Source organism: Lepisosteus platostomus, chromosome 28, assembly GCF_059453375.1.
Source record: "Lepisosteus platostomus isolate fLepPlt1 chromosome 28, fLepPlt1.hap1, whole genome shotgun sequence".
Classification (NCBI taxonomy): domain Eukaryota; kingdom Metazoa; phylum Chordata; class Actinopteri; order Semionotiformes; family Lepisosteidae; genus Lepisosteus; species Lepisosteus platostomus.
In genome coordinates, this window is record NC_142638.1 from 598,805 (window position 1) to 621,046 (window position 22,242).

General features: G+C 50.0%; 1 protein-coding gene across 6 annotated transcripts in view; it reads left to right on the forward strand.

Annotated features, from left to right (window-relative positions):
• adam11 (ADAM metallopeptidase domain 11) overlaps positions 1-22,242 on the forward strand; it is a 49,407-nt gene that overhangs the window by 12,632 nt on the left and 14,533 nt on the right. For all 6 annotated transcript variants that reach the window (XR_015930994.1, XR_015930995.1, XM_088623042.1 and 3 more), the window contains exons 5-22: positions 6,496-6,578; positions 7,591-7,654; positions 10,574-10,634; positions 11,205-11,287; positions 11,870-11,944; positions 12,462-12,533; positions 13,238-13,404; positions 13,871-13,955; positions 14,733-14,823; positions 17,680-17,731; positions 18,309-18,408; positions 18,856-18,927; positions 19,404-19,496; positions 19,804-19,884; positions 20,569-20,619; positions 21,065-21,128; positions 21,459-21,558; positions 22,057-22,176. Coding sequence is in view for 4 of the 6 variants with exons in the window: in XM_088623042.1 (XP_088479168.1) it covers positions 6,496-6,578; positions 7,591-7,654; positions 10,574-10,634; positions 11,205-11,287; positions 11,870-11,944; positions 12,462-12,533; positions 13,238-13,404; positions 13,871-13,955; positions 14,733-14,823; positions 17,680-17,731; positions 18,309-18,408; positions 18,856-18,927; positions 19,404-19,496; positions 19,804-19,884; positions 20,569-20,619; positions 21,065-21,128; positions 21,459-21,558; positions 22,057-22,176 (1,514 nt within the window). In the remaining 2 variants the exon portion in view is untranslated. The remainder of the gene's footprint in view (positions 1-6,495; positions 6,579-7,590; positions 7,655-10,573; positions 10,635-11,204; positions 11,288-11,869; positions 11,945-12,461; positions 12,534-13,237; positions 13,405-13,870; positions 13,956-14,732; positions 14,824-17,679; positions 17,732-18,308; positions 18,409-18,855; positions 18,928-19,403; positions 19,497-19,803; positions 19,885-20,568; positions 20,620-21,064; positions 21,129-21,458; positions 21,559-22,056; positions 22,177-22,242) is intronic.

Genomic DNA, 22,242 nt, shown 5'->3' on the forward strand with positions numbered 1-22,242 from the left:
TATTCTGGTCATTTAGAATAAGATCGCTTAGGAGCTTTCTTTAGCTGGAGTTTTAAGATTTGTGAAAATAGTCTTAGGAAGGGTTTGTGTGTGTGACAGATTTGGTGCCTGCAAAGACAGTGACATTTTCCAGCTCTCCCTCTGCGAGCTCCTGACAGACAGCAGACTTGATGACAGCTACCTGCACAAGGAATGAGTTATCAGGCAGGTTACTCCTGCGTTTGTGTCAACTACTGTTTGCTTTTGCACAATGGGTATGATCTCTTTAAAACTATATGTTATATTGAGATGACATTCAGTGCTTCGAATAAATTTGGATGTGAATTCCTTTTCTCTATAGTGGAATAGAGTTCTAAATATCTACAGTGCAGATGGGCCTTTGAAATCTAACTTGCTGGTTTTATTTAAAGAAATTAAAAGTCCACAATCTCTTAGCAGCAACTGCCTCCAGTCAGCTGTGATTCGTCTGAGAAGCACTGTTCAGAGTTGCCCCCCTCCACTCCAGTGCCCACCCAGCTCCAGCCAATCAGCTGATGGTTCCCATGGCAACGGGGAAACCTGGATCCCCACCCACGCTGGCCCAGTCCTGTCGCTCAGCGAGGAGAGTGCGGAATCGGAACGCAGGCTGGCGTGGAGAGGAAAGCACGTAAGGGCAGTGGATCTGTGAGGGTTTCAGAGTGCTCAGACCCACACTCGAACCCTGGCAGACGGCAGAGAACCAGGGCAGGGTCGCAGTCCTGCTCTGCTTTCTTGGTTCTGTGTATGCACGAGATTGGTCAGGCCTCATGTGCTGATGCAGTATAACAGGCCCAGTCTTTCAAAGGCAGTGAGATGTGTGCAGGCAGGCCTGCAGACAGCAGGGAGCTTTCCTCTTCACCCCACTGATTGCTGTGACCCATATCAGCTCAGGGCTGATCCACTGAATTGGGAGAGACCACATAATCCTGAGATGTGTATAGACTAGAGCTCGCAAAATTACATGTATATACGACTTTTTATCTGATATGGATTTTTATGATTATTTCAGAGAAAATCCTGGAATGTCAAGGTGAAATGACCTACTGTATCTGGATGACATTAGGAGACTCCTGACTTGATCTTGCCTGTGGCCTGGACACAGGCTTTGCAGACGTCTCTGTGAGGGTCCTGCCTGGGGGGCGGGGCAGTGTGAGGTGGGGTCGCAGCAGGGACTTGAACAGTGCTGGGAGTTTGCAGACGCTCCCTAACCCCCACTGCAGCGCAGCGCAGAGCGACAGGCCTCGCAGTGCGGTTATGTAATATCTGCAGTCTCCTGGGCTCCGTCTCTCTCGCGCACAAGCGGCGGCTCCGTCAGCGGGCACTCTCGGGGGGTGGGGGCCCACTGCATCGGTTTCGGCTGCTGGGCAGCTGGCTCGCAGATTTTGTGCTCTGCGTTCACTTTCCTTCATGCAACGACTGCATAAGCTATCAGTGCTTTTTCATCAAAAACTGCTTCTTTGTTTTACAGATTTACAGTGTTAAACTGGACTTTCTCATTTAATGTTAAAAAATGTGATGCGCAGTTTCACACTTGTAGACTCTCTCACACACACGTTTGCTCTAAAACACACACGCTCACACACGTGCATTGTCTCACACACACACACACACTGACACACGTACTGTGCACTCTGTCCCTCACAGCTCACCTATGGCCCATCACACTCGTCTGCCCACACAGCTCATCAGAGAGTCAGGAGGCAAAGCCAATTCATGATTCATTCAAAGCTCCTTTCCCACAATAAACATCCTGCTCCTTTAATGCCCTTTAGACTATATTTCTGTTTTCCAGTTTTTCCCATGGTTTCCTGTCAAACACTGGGATTTACTATGCTTTATTGTGCTTCAACCAGTGAGCTGTTTGATGGCACTTGAAGGTGTCTTTTGTCCCTTTTAATGCTGGTGTGCAGTGTCTTCAGGAAGCAGTGTTCAGTGTTTAATCAGCTAGGGCTGTCCAGTGCAGGGCTGAGAGATCTTTGCTGTGAATAAAGGCGCTATACAGGTGTCAGTCATCCCTCTGTGACAGTGTTGCAGAACTGTGGGATTCCACATTGTGTGTGTCTCCTTCAATGTTCTCTGTGGCCACGTTCATTACAGTTACACTCCTCGCAACCCTTCACTGGGCTGCGCTGTGACTCCTTCCTTCCTTACACCAGACTGGAGCACCTCTGTGTGGAGTTTGCATGTCATCCATGGGTTTTCTCTGGGTGCTCCGGGTTCCTCTCACCTTGCAGAGACCGGGTGCCTGCCCGGGGGTGTGGGTAAGTCTGAATTGTACCTGTGTGCTCTGCTGATGGACAGGAGTCTATCCCTGTGCTTCCTGCCGGTCGGTGCTGTGCTGTGAAGAGGTGCAAGGAGGAACAGTGAAGAAGGGAAGGACTCGTGCTGTACGCTGGCGGAGAAGCCACAGCAGCACTGCAGGAGGGCAGACGCCTCTCGGCTCCGTCACGGTCTGTAGCAGTGAGGCCGTGAAGATGACAACTCCAGACTGGGAGCACTGTGGAACAAGGGGTGGCTTTTTTATTGCTTAATTGAGCTGAAACAATCTGTTTTCAAGGCCTTAATCAGTTGCTAATTCAGAAGGGCCAGCTGGTGTCCAGCCCTGCTGTAGAAGAAGCTTTACCACTTAACGAGAGAGGTGCCTGTTAAATGAGCCAACGGGTTCCAGCACGGGGGGGAGGGGTGGACAGCGAGGATGGTGAAGTCATGTTTGGCACCAAGGGGATCTCGCAGCCTGTCACCTCCGTGTGGCTGGTGACCGCCGTGTGTTCTGTAGCTGCTGGTGGGAGTTACTGGCTGTCCTGCCGGAGGGAAAGAGACAGGAGGATGATCGATTTTCAGATTTTTTATTTCTTAGCCTGTAAGTGTGTGAGTGGAGAGCAAGGAACTTCTCTGAACACCTCCTGGGAAGCAGGATTTTTTTAATGAGCAAATTTGTAACAGCCACTATCACCTCAGGACTTAACTGAATGAATGAGGAAGATGCACCACAAAATGAGCCATCTGGAGACACAACACCGAGCTGAAACTGGAGAAATCTTCAGCGTTCAGTAGCTGCTGCCCGGCTTCTCCTGGACCACTTCAGTTCTACACCACATCCAGGTGGTGGTGGGCGGGGTCTTGGTTTTAATCGGGCAGAGCTCTGTTTTTATGGGGGAACCCCACGTTTGAAGCTTGCCAGCAGCCCCAGCTCACTGTGAGAGTGTGAGAGTGTGAGGAGATGGCTGAGGTCCTGGCTGAACACATTAAGCAGACAGTCATTGCATTAGCCTTGAAGAGGGGCTATCTGATCAGAGCAGCATCTGAGGATTAATCTGATTCCTTCACCTGGGACTCTTTTACGAGAGAACAAAACAGCAAAATGGAGGGACTGCCCCTGGACTCAGAATAGCCGACTGCCATCAAATTTGTTTTCAACTCTGTGAACATTTTAACTGTGCAACATTTCACTGTCCTGCCCCGTTGCCATGGCGACTGCACCCTGCTTGCGCCGCAGTTGAGCTGTTTTCATTCGTGTGGCTTCGTACTGAGGGGCTGATGGGGAAACAAACCGCCTCTTGGCAGGGAGGACATATGTTTGCTTTCCTGCCTTCGCTGGGAAGAACCTGCTGGAGCTGCATGGCTGCTCTTGGCACTGAAAAGAGCTCTCTCTCAAAATACACATGAAGTTGCATTTTATTAAAAAGTGATATTTTGGATAGCTTAGCTTAAACCAATGGATGGAATTTAGTTTCATTGTACCAACACTTACTGACGTGCTTGCAGGAGGAAGTTTGGAGGATGAGGAAAACTAGAGACTGAGGATCTGATCAGCCTTCAACTTTTCTGTTGGCACATCTACAGTATATTTTACTAATCACATATAATATGCAAAATTATTTATCCAGCACGTTTTATCAGTAGAGCAGCACAGTGGTTAGCAGTGTTCTGTGCCGGGCCTGTGTTGCTGTCGGTGTGGAGTTTGCATGTTCTCCCTGGGTTTGCGTCGGTTTCCTCCTGCAGTCCAAAGACATGCTGGCAGGTTAATTGGCTTCTGGAAAAATTGGCCCTGTGTGAATGAGTGTGTGTATCCTGCCTTGTGCCCGTTGCTTGCTGAGACAGGCTCCAGCTCCCCCACAACCCTGAATGGATGGGTTTTAACAGTAGTCTGATTGTAAACATTAAGACCACAGCAATCATTCAGGGAGTTCTTCCTCTGTAATATATATATTTCATATTTAATTTAAATTTTGCACTGGAAAGATACTTCTTTTCTGTTGTTAATCTTCTAAGTGATGTTGAAAAAGACGTCCATTAAGTTAGGAGTTGGCATCCCTGGTCTGTGTAGCTCAGAGCTCAGCTGGAGTAGACAGTAGGATTTGTGGAGGTCCTGGCTCTTGGGGTTGGGAAAGCTTGAACTAAAAGAGCTTTGAATCCTTTTGTAGGCTGTTAAGGTAACAAAACACCAAATCAGATTTGTTATCATCTTAAACAGTCCTTGCAGGGTGAGCTCTGCCCCAGTGAGTGGCTGTGGCTCTGCCCACTGGTCTGGACTGGAATCCTGCAGTATCAGCTCTGTAAGTCTTTCTCATATGGCTTGGATATGTTATTGTCATACTGAAGTAAGAACAAAGTCACATTTAAATGTTCAGCACGGCTGCCTTTGTGTGTTGTTTAGGCAGTTAATTCCAGTCATGTTTGATTTCAGTCACAAAGCATATTCATCTAACTCCTAAGTGTATTCTGCACCCTTTCAAGCTGACTGTCTACAGGTTGCCATAGCAACTGGGCTTTTAATTGCATAATTGCACTAATCATGACCTTCTCTCCTTAAACCACGCTCTTCAGGGATCATTTTTAAACTTTTGCTTTAGATTCAGATTTATTACATTGCCTTCATTAAAGCATGTGTGTATAATTAATAAAAAGAAACCTGTTGACCAGAGCTCCTTTAAAGCCCTCAGCTGCTGCTCATCATTCGACTCATCTTCCTAGTGTGGTAACTACAGTAGCATAATTAACAAGACTTGCCCGCATGTGTCCTGCGCTTCATCTAGCACTGAAGAGCAGCCCCACCTGGGTGACACACCTCACAGATCAGGGGAGGAGTGGACTTTAGAGAGGCCAGACTGTACCTGCCCATACTGGTGAACACCCCTGCTCTTACAGTCAGTGCTGTGAGGTCTTTAATGACCTCAGTTTCACAGCTCTGCTAACAGCACAGTGTCTGATGCAGAGGCTTGGGAAATCTGCAGCAACCACACCACCTGCTTTTTGTTAGAGGCCCGTGACCCCTGGTCCAGCCAGGCTTTGCTTAAATATGTGACTGAGCAGCATGTGTCCCCTGTAATCACTTCTTGGGGTACCCATTTTTGCACTGGGTTCTTCCCAGTAGGCCATGATGGAGTTTCCCCTGACTGATCTTATTATAACCTTCAGGTTCTTAAATACTTGTATCTTCCTCTTGTAGACTCCTCTGTTAATGTGGCTTCTTTATCTGAGTCTGAACAGAGGAACCTCAAGGAAGATTTTAGGTGCTTTGTGTCATGAGAGGTCTTCACCTGCAGGAGTCGCTGGGGTTAGAGACAGTGATGTCTTCAGTTTGTTGAGGAAGCGGACCCATTCATTGAGAGAAGAAATTGAGAGTTTCTGGGAATCAGTGCTTTAGCCTTCGGTCTCATGCTTGTCTGGAGGATTCCACCAGCTTATACACATGGGTGTGACAGACTGTTTGCAGTTTATAGCATTTAAATTATAAATCCAGGAGCTACGTAAGCATGTTGTGAGAGCTCAGCTAGCACCCAAACGCATAAACATATTCATTGCTTCGCTGGGCCCAGAGCCAGTGATATTCCTCCCATGTAATGTAGCTTTATGCACATGGACAGTGAACCTTCTTTAAAATGAAACCCTGTCCGGATCTGTAATGATAAACCCTCCTGCACACAAGGCGCAATTTTCTGTAAAGCATCCCTGACTAATCTGGCTGCAGCATCTTTTGATCAATAAGTAATAAGACTGTAATGCAGGAGTCTTTATTTTTTGGCTCTTGATGTGCAACATTGTATTCTGTTTCAAAGCATAGTCCAGTCCTGCCAGAGACAGTGGCCGATATGAAAACACTCCCCTTCCTCACGGCTGCACTGGGCAGGGAGTTCGGAAATGTGTGAGCTTTCTGGAAGCGCGCAGTGTTGGGTTTCAGTCAATGGAGTGATTGTTGCAAACTCACTCATGCCTGATTTAGAAAAAGCCTTCGAGATCGCACAGAGCCTCAGGGTGCAGTGATACTTCACAAGTGTGATGATCTACGCCCTGCAGAACTAAAACCTGCTGTCTCAAAAATGACTATGAAGCAAGTTTCTGGACAATGTCACTTTTTTTAGTAGTTGCTGTATCTCAGTGTCAGTGTACTGTAGTTCTGTAGTTCAGGACCAGGGTACTGTAGCTCAGTAGTGGTGTGCTGTACGTCTTTGTCAGCTGTCTGTGTTTGTCTTGCAGGGAGGGGAGCACTGTTACTACCACGGGCGGATCAGGGGAGTGCCGGGCTCCTATGCTGCTGTTTCCACCTGCCATGGCCTGCAGTGAGTATCACCGCATACTCAGCCACCATCCTCCCATTTTCACCTGCCTGTTCCAACACTGAGCCACCATACCAGACTGCACCATCGTGACACTCCAGTTCAACTGTGTGAGCTGTGTGCCACCCTTCCAGAAGGACTGTGCCACACAAAAGCACCTTGTGTATTTGCAAAGACACTGTACAAGCGCGCCAGAAGTGAACAGGCCCTTCAAGCACAAGTGGGAGTGAAGTGTGAGAGCTACTAGGACCGAGAACAGGAGGCAAGAGCTGTGAGTGTCTGAGAAAACTAGTGCTGTGATCTTGCCTCTCTGAGATGGTTCCTGAACCAGCCCACTGACTCTTGAATCAGTGAGGAACAAGCAGGGTTGGCTGAACAGCTCGGCAGTAAAGGTCAGGCCTTCCCCTCTCCCCGCCCCCCCCCGGAGAGATCTGGAGCCCATGAGCGCCACAGGAGACCCTTTCAATCATAGCGTCTCTCACAGAGATTTCCTCCCTCTAGCGCAAATGGTCAAGGACTGTTTTAGTGCCTGTGTGAGCGAGGCCATGTCAGTGCTGTGACTGGGGTTTCCAGCAGTGCAGTGCTTGGACATTCTGAGATGAGACAGGCTTTTCAATATGAGCATGATGGATCCCATCCTTGTTACCTTGGTACCTGATATTACAGAGTTTTTGAAAGTTAGGCTGTTGTAGTAGCTAACAAACAGCAAAAAAAATGTATGTGGTTAACAGCAAAAAAATACATACATTGAGTTTGAGATTGCAAAAAGTTTTTTTGTGCAAATAAAAATGTTTCTTCTACCTGCTGTCTCATAAAAGTAGTAATTAGGGAATGATGGTACTTTAGCAAATAATAATGGAAGATTTTTTGACAAGAGGCAGCTTGGGAAGCCTGCTGCTGGTCTCCCCAGGCCCCTGCCCTGCTGCTGTTCTGGGCACGCTCCCGGCTGGACGGAGCTGTGTGCTTCTTCGGGCGGCCCAGGGAGCTCACGGCCTGTTCCTCTCTCTCTCTGCAGCGGCCTGTTCTTCGATGGCAACTTCTCTTATGGCATCGAGCCGGCTGCAGGAGACAGCAGCCAGGTGAGTGTGTCTCTCCCTGCTTCCTGCAGACACAGCCTCATGGCCTCCATGCGTCCTCCTGTCTCGCTCTCTCCCTTCCTGGCTGTTACTGTGGCCAGGCCTGCATGTGCGATACAGTGTTTCAGATTGCATTGGTTGGGTTGATAGAAGAAGACCACTAATAGTGTATGTTGAAGATGGTAATAAACTAGCACTTATATTTATTGAACTCCTGTTTTTTCCTTGCAAATGACGGTTAACAGTTTTTATTCAGGTAAGCTGTGTCTCTGTGAAAAGCTCTGTGCGTGTTTAGCCATTTGGCTGCTCGATCTGCTTGTCTGTGGTCGTGCGCTGGCCAGTACTAGGGGTCAGATGTTCCTCCTGCCTTTCAGCAAAGTGGCGCGATGAATGTTTAACGCGGCCGTCTCGCTGTCAGCCTTGAGTTTCACAGGCGAGGCGAGGCGGGGGTCAGTGGGCGGCGCTCTCACGGTCACTCGTGGTCAGTTCAACGTGGACCGCCTGGCTGCACCACACCGCCCCATCACCCACAAAGCACCGCTTTCGGCCAGAGAAGCGATCCAGCTCCTCCAGCTTCAGCTTTGTTCCGTTAAAAAAAAAAAGGGTGTTAAGTAATAAATGTGTGGAATTAAGGGGGCTGAGCTGGAGTGACAATCCAGGCTAGAAACACTCTGGGATAGAGCATAGACTCGCAGAGATAATCACCATCAGGAAAGCAATTGTGATACTAACATGGCTATGTGTTCGTGTGCAGAGTGAATTCTAGTTCCATGTGGCCTGGAGTGATGTAATAGTGTGAGCTGTGTCTGAAGGTCTCTTGCCTTCCTGACCATGATCAGACCTCCTGGCTGCTGCAGCTGTATATCACGTCACCGGGTCTTAGATCTGAAGGGATGTGCGTCTGGTTTTGTTTTACAAAATACAGCATAAGAAGTATTGATTTTTACGGATTGTTTTTTCTTGAATTGCAAAAACATTTTTTATACAAAAAGGTTGACATTCATTCACATTCTTCTTATTACCACAGTGGCCTGCGCTCCTGCTGAAAAACAGTGTATGTACAGTATGTACTATACAATCTATGTATGTGAGGTTGTGTTGAGAAATGTAAATTCTTTCAGTTCTTGCTCTGTTAAGAGTGCAGTTTTTACTAACGAATAGAGATATAGTATCCGTTGGATTGTGTTTGAGGGTGTGTCATAATGGGAGTGTCCTTGTCCAGGCTGTTATACCCTGCCTTTGAGCAGACTTTCATTCCATAAAGGTCTTGAGCCGCACTGTGCCTCAGACCCTGGACGCTCTCCACAAGGACTGGCTAATGATCATTTAAACTCACTGCTAGATTTCTGCAGGAAAAGGAGCTAACGGTACCGTCAATTCAAATATCTCTACAGATGTGTAGGAGCGTCGAAACTTGGATCCCGGCTTTACAGTTCTGAATATTTAGATACATTCCAGGGAAATGAGCAAGATTGCTTTCTTAGAGCTGCAGGACCAAACTGCTGATAGATTGTTGGAGAAAAATCCAGATCTGGACACAACTCTCAGAACCCGCTCGGTCCGGGAATGTTATTTAGCAAATTAGGGCAAAGTGGTGCTGCCTCCCAGCGCTGGGGCCCTGGGTTCAACTCCACACATGGGGTGCTGTCAGTGTGGAGTGTGCATGTTGTCGCTGTGTTCAAGGGGGTTTCCTCCAGGTGCTCCGGTTTCCTCCCACATTCCAAAGACACACTGCTCGGTTAATTGACTTCTGGGAAAACTGGCCTTGATGTGAGTGTGTCTGTGTGTGTCCTGTGATGGACTGGCGTTCTTGTGCACAGTGCTTGGATGGGCTCTGGCTCCCCCATGACCCAGTACTGGGTGAAGTGGTTATAAAATAAAAGGATGGAATACATATAAGGAAATATTGTTTGTTAGACCTATATTGATTTGACAACATCTCTAAATGTTTGGAGCATTTATTGATCCCAGCACAGGGAAGTTAAAATTTCTTAGCAAATTACCTAATATATAAGATGGAAAAAGAAAATTCCAAGAAGTGCATTCACTTTAAAAAAGAAGTACAAATGACTACTCTGTTCATGCCTTTTGGATTAAATGAGCTCATTCTCTATGACATCATTACAGTTACTTGAAGGGTTGCTCAGATAACACAGGAAAGAGATCAGAAACAAATATGGTTTAACAAACAATATTTGTTACCCTTAATGAATTAGTGAATGTTGCTGGAGGTGAAGGGCTCCAGTATTTATGACTGCACCTGCGTATATCAGATACCAGCGATAAATGGTTTGTGTAACCTGACACCCAGAGTGACCCATCCACTCTCGCCTTCGCTCTCCTGCGATATGAAATCTCTCACACTCGGGGTTTCTGATGTAATACTAGGCTGCTATTCAATCCCTCTGTCTGCCTCTGCGGCCATAACGTCTCCCATAACGCACCTCCCCTCCCAGGGCCTCGCTTTTCTGCTGTCTTCTCGAAAGCCCTCTGCAACGCTCCCCACTTGTCCTTCCCTGCCCGGGTGTCTGATACAGCCCTGTGTTCAGCAAGCCCTCTCCCCTGGCCTGGTCTCCCCATGTCAGACTTGTACCCAGTCCTTCACACACCCCGGGAGTGCTGGTTCATGTGCTGAAGGGTTTGGGCTGGCGAAGATTCAGCACACATCAGGGTCCTGTTTCCCAGATACAGACCCCCCCCTCCGAGCTCTGCACAGGCTGGACTTACAGAGCGAGTGTGGGCAGGGGGAGAGTAAGGGGGCAGGAAGGGAGATTTGGGGCAACAGGAGTGAGTGCTGCGGTACAAACACCTCCGCCATTCCGCCGCCCTGCTGGTGGGACCCTGGATCAGCCATGTGCTCCAGCCGAGCGGCGCGGTTCTGACTGCAGCGACATGACGCCCTCTCTTGTCTCCCTGGCCCAGGGTTCGGATGCCCATGTGGTGTACAGGATGCCTGGCGAGGAGCTGCCCATGCCGTGCCCTGGTGAGTACAGTGCAGGAGCCCCTGCTGCTCCATACAGCCTTCGCCTTCCTCAGGTGTGCTTGGCGTAGAGGTAGTTACACACCTCACTTTGAGCTCCTGCTCATTTTCAGCGTGCAAGTGAAGGCAGGAATCCCACAGGACCAGGAGGCATCGTCTGGAAATAACCAGACCTATAACAGAGATGACTGGTCAGACCAGAGAAGGGCACAGAATGGAAGTGTGCTTGAGTTTGGCACCAGTGGTGCTTACAAAGGCCCCCTCTACACCAAAGGGTGGTAGTTGTGAAGGAGTCATCATAAGTGAATGTGGGTGGGATTGATGGATAACGCAGGTGTTCTGTTGCAAATAGACAGTATTGGCTATATTTCAAAGGTGCTGGCAGTGTAGTGTGAGATCTGTAAACTGCCACAGTGCAGTTTTCTTGATTGTTCTGGAGTGCTTTGTTAAGGGTGTTGGTCTTGAATTTCTCGCTGCCCTGCCTAGATGGAATCACTTCCTCTTTGACTCAATATGGGTGACTGTGTGCAGTGCTGGCCGATCTGTACTGAGCTCTCTCTCTCTGTCACCCAGGCTGCTCTGTCAGCTCCAGCAGTGAGATGTCTCGGCCTGAGCAGCTGACCCCCAGCAGGACCCTGAGGAGATCCAAGAGACAGGTCAGGGCTGCTGTCCACCTGTGGGAAGAGTACAGAGTCACTCCCACTCTGGTGTCTGCCTGGGGAGACCAGATTAACATTCAACACTACCCCATTTCATATTAAATTAGTACAATTTCTGTTCAACCCCTATTTCTACTAATGAATCAAAAGCATTTCTGAGTGAAGTCCTCAAAATTAGTGACTCATTAGCAGAGAGCTTTTCCAGATCCTGTAACATTTCTAGAAAACAATTGCTTCCCATTTTCAGTCCTGAAGTACAGTACTTCTTGATTTTCACTTGAGTCCTTGTCTCTTTACAGTGTTTAAATGATTCCATTGCGCTGACACTGTCGATATCTTTTAGGAATCTTTCAAAATTTGACCCAGATCTTCCTGTGTTTTGGAAAAGAGTCACGAGAAGTTCTGTAAATACAGAGCAGGAACTGTGACACAAGTGTTCATTTTTGTCAGGGAGGGGTGTAGTTATAAGAAAGCCTTTAGCACAAACCAGAAAGGGGAGTGCTGGTGTCTTAAGCTCTGTGTGGTAGTGAATAGGTTTGGGACCTGAAGCCGAATCTGTTTCTCTGCTGCCCCCTGCAGGTGCACCGTGTGCATTACACCATACAGAGCGAGACCAAGTACATCGAGCTGATGGTGGTGAATGACAATCACTTGGTGAGTGTGTGAGAATAGTGCTCGTGGTGTTTTCATTGCGGTTCCGACAGGCAGGGTCGTGAGCCGGCCCTCTGCTGGGTGACAGAGAGAGGAGTTTTAGACCTGACGCTCCAGGGAGCTCTGCCTGTCAAGGTGCCCATTCAGACCACGGGCTTGACCCTGAGGGCCAGAGAGCACTGTGTCCAGCCTGGGCTGTGCCTTTGGCTGATACGGCTGAATCCACCAGGCTGGATAGATTCCCAGTGTGCTTCCCTTGGTGCATGTCGGAGACCCCTGTGTTGTGCGCAGTGCGCGTGTGTGAAGACATTACCAACAAGACCTGCATCTGTCCTCCCCCCCAGCCCCAGCTCTCCTGCTGGAGCTGGGGGCCCACAGATTGCCAAAGCAGCAAATGGGATTTTGTGGGACATTATTCTAACATTTAAACACAGAAGGGAAAGAATGGTGTGAAGTGTTGGGGGGGGGGGCGGGTGATTTTTATCTCTTTTTATCCTTTTTATCTCCTTTATCGCTACAGTTTACACAGATCCGGAGTTCTGCCTCCCAGACCAGGAACTTTGCCAAAGCTGTGGTCAACATGGCCGACGCGGTGAGGAGCCTGCCGGCTCGGGCTTTTATTCTATTCTCCGAGACAGAGCTCTTCCAAAGCTCTGTGCTGCTGTGCGCAATGTGCAAGGGTTGGCAGTGTGGAGGTTAGGGCTCTGGACTCCTGTCCCGGGTCACACTGAGGGCTGACAGTGATGACAGTTAATGGACACGTTCTCTCCACACCTGTGGCCCCTAGACCCCTAGTCTTCTCACTGAGGGACGAAGTGGACAGGTAAAGAAATCTGGCTTTTAGGATTGATCTTGAAACCTGCCAGTGCACCTGTAGCAATCCTTTCCTTTAACTCCAAATACTTTTTTTAAAAACCAGTGATTTGTTTGTCCAGCACATGAGTACAGGCAAAAGATAACACCACTGCCCTGAGGAGTGCTTTACTTGATCACAAGGCAGCAGGTGAGATGGGCTACAGAGGAGCTCCTTCTGCGGCAGCGTCTCGGGGCATCAGCTTGGGCAGAGTAGCTGGGCGGTTTGCTCCTGGTCGCCCAGTGAGGGTGTCCGCAGTCTAACAGCTGAACACTGGGGGCTGTGTGTGACAGAGCTGCACGCCACATGTGACTGGACTGCCTGTTGCGCGCTGGCCTCCGATCGGGCCCTGAGCTTAGCACCGCGTGGTCGGGGCTGACCTGATGTGGGTTGAGGTGCAAGTGTTCAGTAGGTGTGCTCATCTTTAATTTATTTCTGGATAGATCTATAAGGAACAGCTGAACACCAGGATCGTGCTGGTCGCCATGGAGACGTGGACGTCGCAGAACATGATCTCCATCGACGACGACCCCCTGGTGACCCTGCGGGACTTCATGAAGTACAGGAGGGAGAATGTGAAAGAGCACAGTGATGCAGTCCACCTCTTCTCGTGGGTATTGCAGACAGCCGGGGGGTAGCACAGGAGTGTGTGAGATATTAGAGGCAACCTAGCAGCCCAGAGATGTGTTAAATGCAGGGGTATCCTGGGTGGTATTACTGGCAGTTACCACCCAGGTATTACTGGCTACAGTCATTTAAAGCACATCAGTGTTCAAGGCAGGACAGCACACATATAGAGTTAATTTTTTCAATTGGTACCACCCCTCCCTCGTGATTTATAGCCACATCAGTTAACCAAGACAAACCTACCTGAGGACATGGACTGCAGGTTACATCACAGTGACAGCCAGCATGCTCTGTTAAATCAAACAGCCAATTCTGAGGCTAAATGCCAGTTCAGTTCCCCCCCTGTGTAAATGTTACCCTTTAGCTCGGCTTTAGTTTTGTAGGTTCAGTGAAGTTCCCTCTGTTCTGTTTGTTATTGCTGTTGATGTTATTCTTTCCCTGTCCAACAGGGGGCGCACATTCCGCAGCAGCCGCAGTGGGGCGGCCTACATCGGGGGGATCTGCTCTCTGACCCGGGGGGGTGGGGTGAACGAGGTGAGAGACCGCTGTCATCTCATCTGACGCCACTGCAGCCACTGACGATCACTGTTTTACGTTTTAAAATTGCTGCGAGTTCTGGGGATTGGGACGCCCCCCCCCCCCCCCCCCCCCACACACACACACACACCCCCCCACACACACACACACACACACACACACACACACATCCACACACCTCACCTTAGTTTCCAGGTCAGAAGCATTTTGACCTGTGCTCTCGAACAAGGCTCTTCCTGTCTGATTCTCCATCGTCTTACTGGCAAGGAGTCAACTGGGTCTACCGACACACCTGGGAAGAGAGCGCAGGTTGGTCCAGATTATACCACACACTGGGCCAAACAGCAGTGCAGAGGTGGCAGAGCTATAGCCCTGTGCTGGGGTTACATGTGACTGAGTTAAAGATAACAGCAGAAGAAAGTGTACAAAGAGAGGGGCCATTCAGTTTAGCCTGTTTTGGTCTCTGAAGGTTAACTGAGGTTAGCTGTTTCTTGAAAGAAGGGTATTAGCTTTGGTACCAGGACTGTGTGTAAAGATGTCTCTTGTTCTTCATTTTAAATTAATTTCTCTTTGTTTTCCCCTTGTCTCCTCTGGTTCATGTTTGGGTCTCACTGGGTTGACTGTGTCAGTGTCTTTGAGAGTCTTGCTTGAATCAGATCCCCTTACAACTTTTGAAGAACTATTGTTGAAGATGCAGAAGGTCCAGTTCTTTGAGGAGCATATTCCTTTGAGCCCAGTAATGTACCTGATCTGCTCTGTGTCTCCTCTGAACAGTATGGCAATGTGGGTCCCATGTCCATCACGCTGTCTCAGAACCTGGGCCAGAACATCGGTATGATGTGGAACACAAACCGAGGCACAGCAGGTAAGAACATGAGGGCTCTCCAGTGACGGGATGCCTGGCTAATGGAGTTCAAACCCTTCCTGGCTCTTAGTGCACAGAAGCAGTTTCCTGTTTGCCATCCTGATAACTCGCGCTCACTCCTGAAGTTCGAGTGAATTGGAGCCTTTCGGCACTTCATCAGTCTTCCCGTGTGAGGTTACAGGGTTTGTAGCTGCAGGTGGAGAAGTGAAGCTCGCACAAACTGGCAGATCCAAATCGGGTGCCTTTATGTCAAGTATAATCCGTAAATTGTAATTTTTTAACAAGAAAAATTATAGCTCTCGTTGGTTTGATCGTGGTATTCCTGGTACACTTTAACTTGGGTGCTGTCTGAGAATTGCGTCTTAGATGCAATTGCATTGAGTTGCTTGTTGCCCGTCAGAGCGGAGAGCAGGGAGGACTCTTCACAGTGCGGATTATGACCACACTTCCTGCTGGCAGGGATCGGGGCATCCACCCAGGGTCTGGATCTGACCCACCTATCCCAGCAAGCAACAGGCGCAAGGCAGGATACACCCTGGATGGGACATCAGTTCATCACAGGACACACGGACACACAGTCACACCAGGACCGGTTTTTGCAGAATCCAGTTAACCTACTAGTGTGTTTTTGGACTCTGGAGCACCTGGAGGAAACACACGATCACGGGGAGAACATGCAGACTGCACGCAGACAGCACCCCAGGGCCCCAGAGCTGCGACAGCCTTGCTAACCACAGTGCCACCGTGCTCCCGGGATCGGGAACAGTTCGCTGTGATCGGAAACCCGAGACTCCTGCTCCCAGCCACTGCGGCCAGAGCCTTTTTCTCACACGGATGCTCAAGGACTCACTTGTCAGAGATGAGAAGTTAAAAGTCAGCCTTGCGAGTGAAGATCAATATCCACTCACTCTTCCTCTGCAGGGCTCTGGTTACACACCACCCAGGCTCGCAGGCTTTGACCTTTCAGGACGTTCTTGCCACTGATATCATTATTATTGTCTCCACGTCCCGTCTAACTTGATTCTGTACCTCGGACACAAGGAGAATATAACCCTGTCATTGTTAGGCTGGTCCTGCTTGCAATGCAGGGTCTGATGCAGATGCTCGTGCAGAGGGTAAATGTTTATTCCACAAAGCATCACAACGGTCCAAGAACAAAGACAATTCCAGGGTGTTTAGGGGGCAGTGCTTATTTTAATTTGGCAGGAATAATACTTGGGGTCATAGAATGAAGCTTGTAAGGGAGAATGGAAACGTCACCCAGCTGTCAAAACTGTTTGGAACATGGTAAAGAATTAGTGCCCAACGTCATGCATAAATTATGAGAATGAGGGATTAATTAGTCATTACGAAACTCGTATAATATTCAAGTGCTGTTAGCATTATATGGGACAGTTTGCCTTTATAGCCCATTGTCCTTTTAAATAATTACTGTTTCGTGTGTTGTGCACCGGTTGATTTGTGGCTGTGTGATCACAAGTGCTGCTGTACTCGGTTACCTGTTTATACGGCAGAAGAAGACACTTCAACACCTAGAGCCTCAGTGACCTGCCTCAGCGCTGTAGAGGGGGTCATAGGGCCTAGACTTGAGGTTGGCCTTGAAACCTCAGCTGGGGCAAAGGTCATACCCTTGACCACAGTGCTTCACTCTCACACTCTGCTGTATCAGTGGGCGTCCCAGTCGTTATTGTAAAAGAGCATTTGTTCTCAGTGGGCGTACCATGTACCATATCAAAATCAACAACCTGTTGAATTAGAAGTTTGCTAGTAATTCTGCAAAGATGAGTGTTTTTACATTGTCTTGGCTGGGGCCAAGGTCTGTGCCCACTCTTCTGTCTCAGGGGGTTAGTTTCCTGGGGCTGGCGTCTCTCGGGGAGAAGAGCACCCCTGCGCTGGACAAGGCTGCAAACTTCTAGGCTTGGAACGCTTTTATTCTTTTGACTTTACAAGCCGAGCATGTAACAGCAAACAGATGTGGTTTTTGCCGAAGAGGAAATGGAGTGGTCTGTGCAGACTGTGACAGCTCTAGGGCGGCCTGCTCAGCAGCCCTTTAACCTGCGCGTGGCTGCTGTGCACCTGGTCCGTGTGATGCTGTGTGACGCTCTTGCTCCTCTGTGGTCAGTGCAGCTCTGCTGGCGTCTGCCTCCGTCGCCATCTGCTGCTTTTCTGCTCGTGCCCGAAAGGTCTGGAAAGCCCGTCTGGTCACTTCCGCTGCCCGCTCCTGGAGTGCGAGGCCTTATCTGACAGGTGCCGCTTGGCAAGTGTGCCCGCGGAGCGGCTGTGTAAGTGGGGCAAGAATGGATTAGTACAAACGACACTCGCCTTCCCCCACAGCGCAGGCTGAAACCGAACACTGACGGAAAATCCATACATTCTAATTAACGAGCTTCTTTGCCACCCTCAGAGAAGGGTCGCACGGCTGGTGTCTGATGACTGCGGCTGGGTTAATATTTAATGGCCGGCGGGCGACGTACACACTGAGGGAAGGGGCCCCATGCGGGGCTGCGCGGGGGGTCAGTGTGGCCGTGGCTGAGAACTTTTCGGAGGCTGCAAACCCCAAGACCAGGAGTGCTTCTAGGCTGGGAGCCCATAACTGTTGCGAAACAGGCTTTCGTTTCTCATCAGAAATTAAATTGTTGAAAACTGACCCCCGGGGCTATTTCCACTTACCTTGTTTTTGAAATGGAGTTAGAAATCCACATTACTGCACGTGGTGAATTTGAAACTGATGTCTTGCATTTCTTTCTCTTTCGACTCCCTCTCTTCCTCTCCTTCTCTGTCTCCCCTCTCCATGGCTCTCTATTTCTCTGCCCTCTCTCTCCCTCCCTGTCCTTCTCGTGTCTCTCGCTCAAACAGGGGAATGCCGGTGTCCAGACACCTGGAAGGGCTGCATCATGGAGGACACTGGGTAAGTCCCCTGTCCGCTGGTTCTGAGGTGGCCACTGGCTGCCTGTTCAGATTCTTGGACAAATCATAGACGCAAGTAAATCACCCTGTGAGCTGCTCTGCCTCCCCTCCAGCATGGCTGCCCTGCACACATGGGCGCAAGCCAGTCTGTCTCTTGCTTGTGTCCAGGGTCTCTGGGGCTGTGGCAGCACTGGTGCTCTGAGGAAATCTGCATACCCATAGCGTGCTTTTGTGTTGAAGCCTGGCAAAGAGATTTCCTTGGCACTGAATACACTCCTGCTGAGAAAGAGTTTCCTTGGCCAGATTGTTAGAGCGCCTGATTCCAGAGGCAGGTGCTCTCCTTGTACAACACACAGTCTGAGGGTCTTCCTGTGTCCATGTCTTCTGAGTTTCATTCCCTCCTGCTTGAATAACATGAAGGCATCTGTAGGAATCCCCACCTTATAAAAAGTTTATGTGAAAGTTCATAAGTTCATTACTCTGTTTCAGAGTCGGTGCAGTGTAAGCACAGTGGAAATCTGCCCTGAATGAGGTTAAGTGTGTGTGACCCCGCTTGACCTTTGACCTTTGTGTTGCAGGTTCTACCTGCCCAGGAGGTTCGCGCGGTGCAGCGTGGACGAGTACCTCCGCTTCCTGCAGCAGGGCGGAGGCAGCTGCCTCTTCAACAAGCCTGCCCAGGTGGGTCCAGGAGCTGCTCTGGATTAGTTATCATGCAGCCAAGCAAAGCCTGCCGTTTAACCACAGGATTGGGGGCCCCCCCTCCTGTCTGCTGCGAGGTTGGGGTGCACCGAGCTGTGTTTTAGAAAGAGGCATCTTTGTGCTGGCCTGGTGTTTCTGGATGTGCGTACTCCAGCTGACAGGGGCAGTGTGGCAGGGAGGAGCAGCACAGAGAGGGGACAGTGGGAGATGCAGAATGATGGAGGAACAGGGAGGATACGAACAAGGAACATGCAGCTCCTGCGTCTGTGCAGAAACAGAAGCAGTGAAGAGCACACAGAGGAGGGGTGTAGCCCAGCAGGACAGTGATGGGGCTGGGGCAGGAGGATCTTTTAATCATTTATCTGGACCTTCTTTTAAGTTTGTCTTGTGCTGAACTGGAGCTGCTTGGTCTCTCTCTGTTGCCAGCTGCTGGAGGCCCCGGAGTGTGGCAATGGCTTTGTGGAGACGGGCGAGGAGTGTGACTGTGGCTCTCCGCTGGTAAGACACGCACACGCCACGCTCGGCACAACACCATGGAAAAAACCGAGCAGACATGAACACTGCAGCCCTGGAGTGGCTCTGGGCCCTGCACAGCAGGCAGCTCCTCTGCACGTGTCTTGTCTTGTTTTTATATGGTTCTCCATCAATCGGAGCCATGCAAGGGTACTGCTGGGGTTGCGCTGTATCGGAAGGTACTGAGGGTACAGAGTGGGCACTGGGGCGTGGAGGCCTTCTGAGAGACACTCCTGTTTCTCAGTGGCGTTCCAGCTTCATCTTTTAGGGAATGCCAACTAATTATTTACTCTTCAGTACGAACAAAGAGCTGTGGTCTTCAGATATTTTTGGGTGAGTAAGAGAATTTGGACATGGGAGAAACACTGATGTTTCGTGCCCAGCCGTGTCTCGGGAGCAGAGCGGGTGAGGGCGATTGGGAGGTCAGGGGCAGTGCTGACGCTCACTCGCTCTCTCGGCAGGAGTGTGCCAAGAATGGGGGAGCCTGCTGCAAGAAGTGTACCCTCACCCATGATGCCATGTGCAGCAGCGGGCTCTGCTGTCGGGGCTGCAAGGTGAGGAAAAACATCCTTTTACTTCAACTGCTTGTTCTCTGCTTGAGAAATCCACTTTTTAATGGGGGGACACTGTGGGCGTGACAAGGCTGTGCTGTCGCTATGGGGCACTGTGGGTGTGACTGGGCTGTGCTGTCGCTATGGGGCACTGTGGGTGTGACTGGGCTGTGCTGTCGCTACGGAGGAGCACTGTGGGCGTGACCGTCTGTGCTGTGTCGCTATGGAGGAGCACTGTGGGCGTGACCGTCTGTGCTGTGTCGCTATGGAGGAGCACTGTGGGCGTGACCGTCTGTGCTGTGTTTTGCAGTACGAGATGCGTGGGGTTGTGTGCCGGGATGCAGTGAACGACTGTGACATTCCAGAAACCTGCACAGGAGACTCCAGCCAGGTGAGAATGGAGTCTCATTGATCTTTTGCTCAATGTCATTCTCTTATATTCAACATTTATACATGTCCAAGTTGGTCAAATACTAAAATTAGTATGATGTATGATGACAGAACCTGATACTGAGGTAGAGACGTTAAGGAGCAGGAACCCCTCTCTGAATGGGGGGACCCATCTCGTCTGGGTGTAGCTGTAGCCCCAGAGACCTGAACAGATCAATGAGCAACATTCCATTCCATTCTGCAACAAGACTTCAGTCAATCCATCTGTTATTAGAAAGTTGTTTCTTCCTGCTTAAGGGTCACGGGAACAATTTAGAGACAATTAATCTGCCTTCCATGACTTTAGAATGTGGCAGGCAATCAGAGCACTCAAAGATAACCTACATAGACGTGAAACCTGGAGCGCTAGAGCTATGAAGAGCTGCAAAGCAGGTGTGCTAACCACCCTGATTTCAGCCAAAAGTGTGTAATTAATCAGTGAAGACTTCAATTTCTTCTTAATTATTTGATGGTTTTTCAATTAAGTAATTTCATTGATCTTGCTGCTCAAGCTGCTTGCGGTATTTCCCAGACTTCACACCTCTGCTTGAACCAGATCATTTGCATGCTTGTGAATGAAAAGTTTAAAGAGGCAGGGAGACGACAAGCTGGGTCCCTGACTGTCTGTCCTCTGTTCTGCACACAGTGTCCTCACAATGTCCACAAGCTGGATGGCTACACCTGTGAGAACGGGCAGGCAAGTTCCCTTCACCTCCCTGGGACGGGACGCTCCAGGCTGGCTGTGATCCTGGACGAGCAGCGTCACAGCCTGACAGAAAATGACCGCAGTGTCAATAAGGCCACCTCTGATGCAGTCAAATGTTTGCACAGATTCTGGGTAGTACGTTAAGGTGCTAAGGCAAGCAAAGATGGAGCTCTTTGATCGTGGGATCGCGGCTGGATCATGTTTCTAGCCGACTGAGACTGTCAGCCCTTGCATTGACAATCTGAGCTGCCTGAGTGCTCACAATTCAGCTCACCTGGGGGCGGTTTGTTTGCCGTGTGTAGGGTGGGATTCTTGGTACAGGTATCTCTTGGCTCTTACTGACACAGCGACCTCTGTGGCCATGAGAGCAGCTGTGTGAGAGCTGTGAACCTCTGGGCTCTCCCTCTCTGACTCCCTGTCTCTCCCTGTGTGACAGGGCCGCTGTTACAGTGGGCGCTGTAAGACGCGGGACGGACAGTGCAGCGGCCTGTGGGGTTACAGTGAGTATGGCTCATGAGAAGGGACACGAGCTCTGTGGCCTCTCCTTTCTCCTAAAGGAGCCGGGCACTCGGAGATGAGCAAGGTCAAGACAAAGTGACTGTCTCTGCAAACTGTATGTGCCTGGTCGCATTTTCCAGCATTTAGTAATGTCTCAACACACTACACCCAGAGTCAGAAGATTCTGGTCACAAGAGAATGGGAATGGGACAGTGTTTTCCGTTTCTGAGATTGACACTCGGACGAAGATCAAATCTGTGGTCTGTGAATTTCCATCAGCTGCATGCAGGCCCCTGTGTCTCCAGTGATCCAGTCCTGTTGGGTTTTCACAGGCTCTGCGGACCGGTTCTGCTACGAGAAGCTTAACTCTGAGGGCACAGAGAAAGGCAACTGTGGGCGAGACGGGCCAGGCTGGATCCAGTGCAACAAGCAGTGAGTCGGTCTCGAGTTGTGAAATTGTTTTCCAGGTCCCAGGGCCAGTCAGTACAATTCAGTCATTTTCCTGCAGCAGGGTGGGATCCTTCTGGACGCTGTTTTTATTTTGCCAGTTTTGGGGACATGCTGCCACTATTGACTTGAGCGAGGCTGCGCTGGGTTAAAGACCACCTGTTCCTGAGCTGTTTTGCTGGCCTTTAAGAAACAGTGTAAGGAAGCCCCTGTTGACGTGTGACCGCCTTTGTTCTACATCCCCATGACCTGACGTCACCGCGAACTGGGGGGTAATTAACGGGCTCCTGCCCTGCTGGCTGGTGTCAGGAAGGCCTCACGGAGCACACCCAGTCCCACAGCAGCACTAGCCCTGCAGCGCCTACATGAAGTCAGCATAGCCCTGCGCCCGCCGTCCTCCCTGAGTCACACAGTCCCTTGTGTTGTCAGCAGTGCTGAACTGTCTCTTCACTCCCTCCTCTTCTCCATCACTCCCGCCATCAGGGACGTCCTGTGTGGATTCCTGTTCTGTGCCAACGCCACAGGGAAGCCGCGCTTCGGCGAGCTGTCTGGCGAAGTCACCAGCCTCACGATCTACCACCAGAACAAGTACCTGGACTGCCGGTAAGGACCGGCCCTCGCTGCCGGCACCCGCGGGGCGGAGAGGCACTTCTGCTGGGCTCGTGGTCA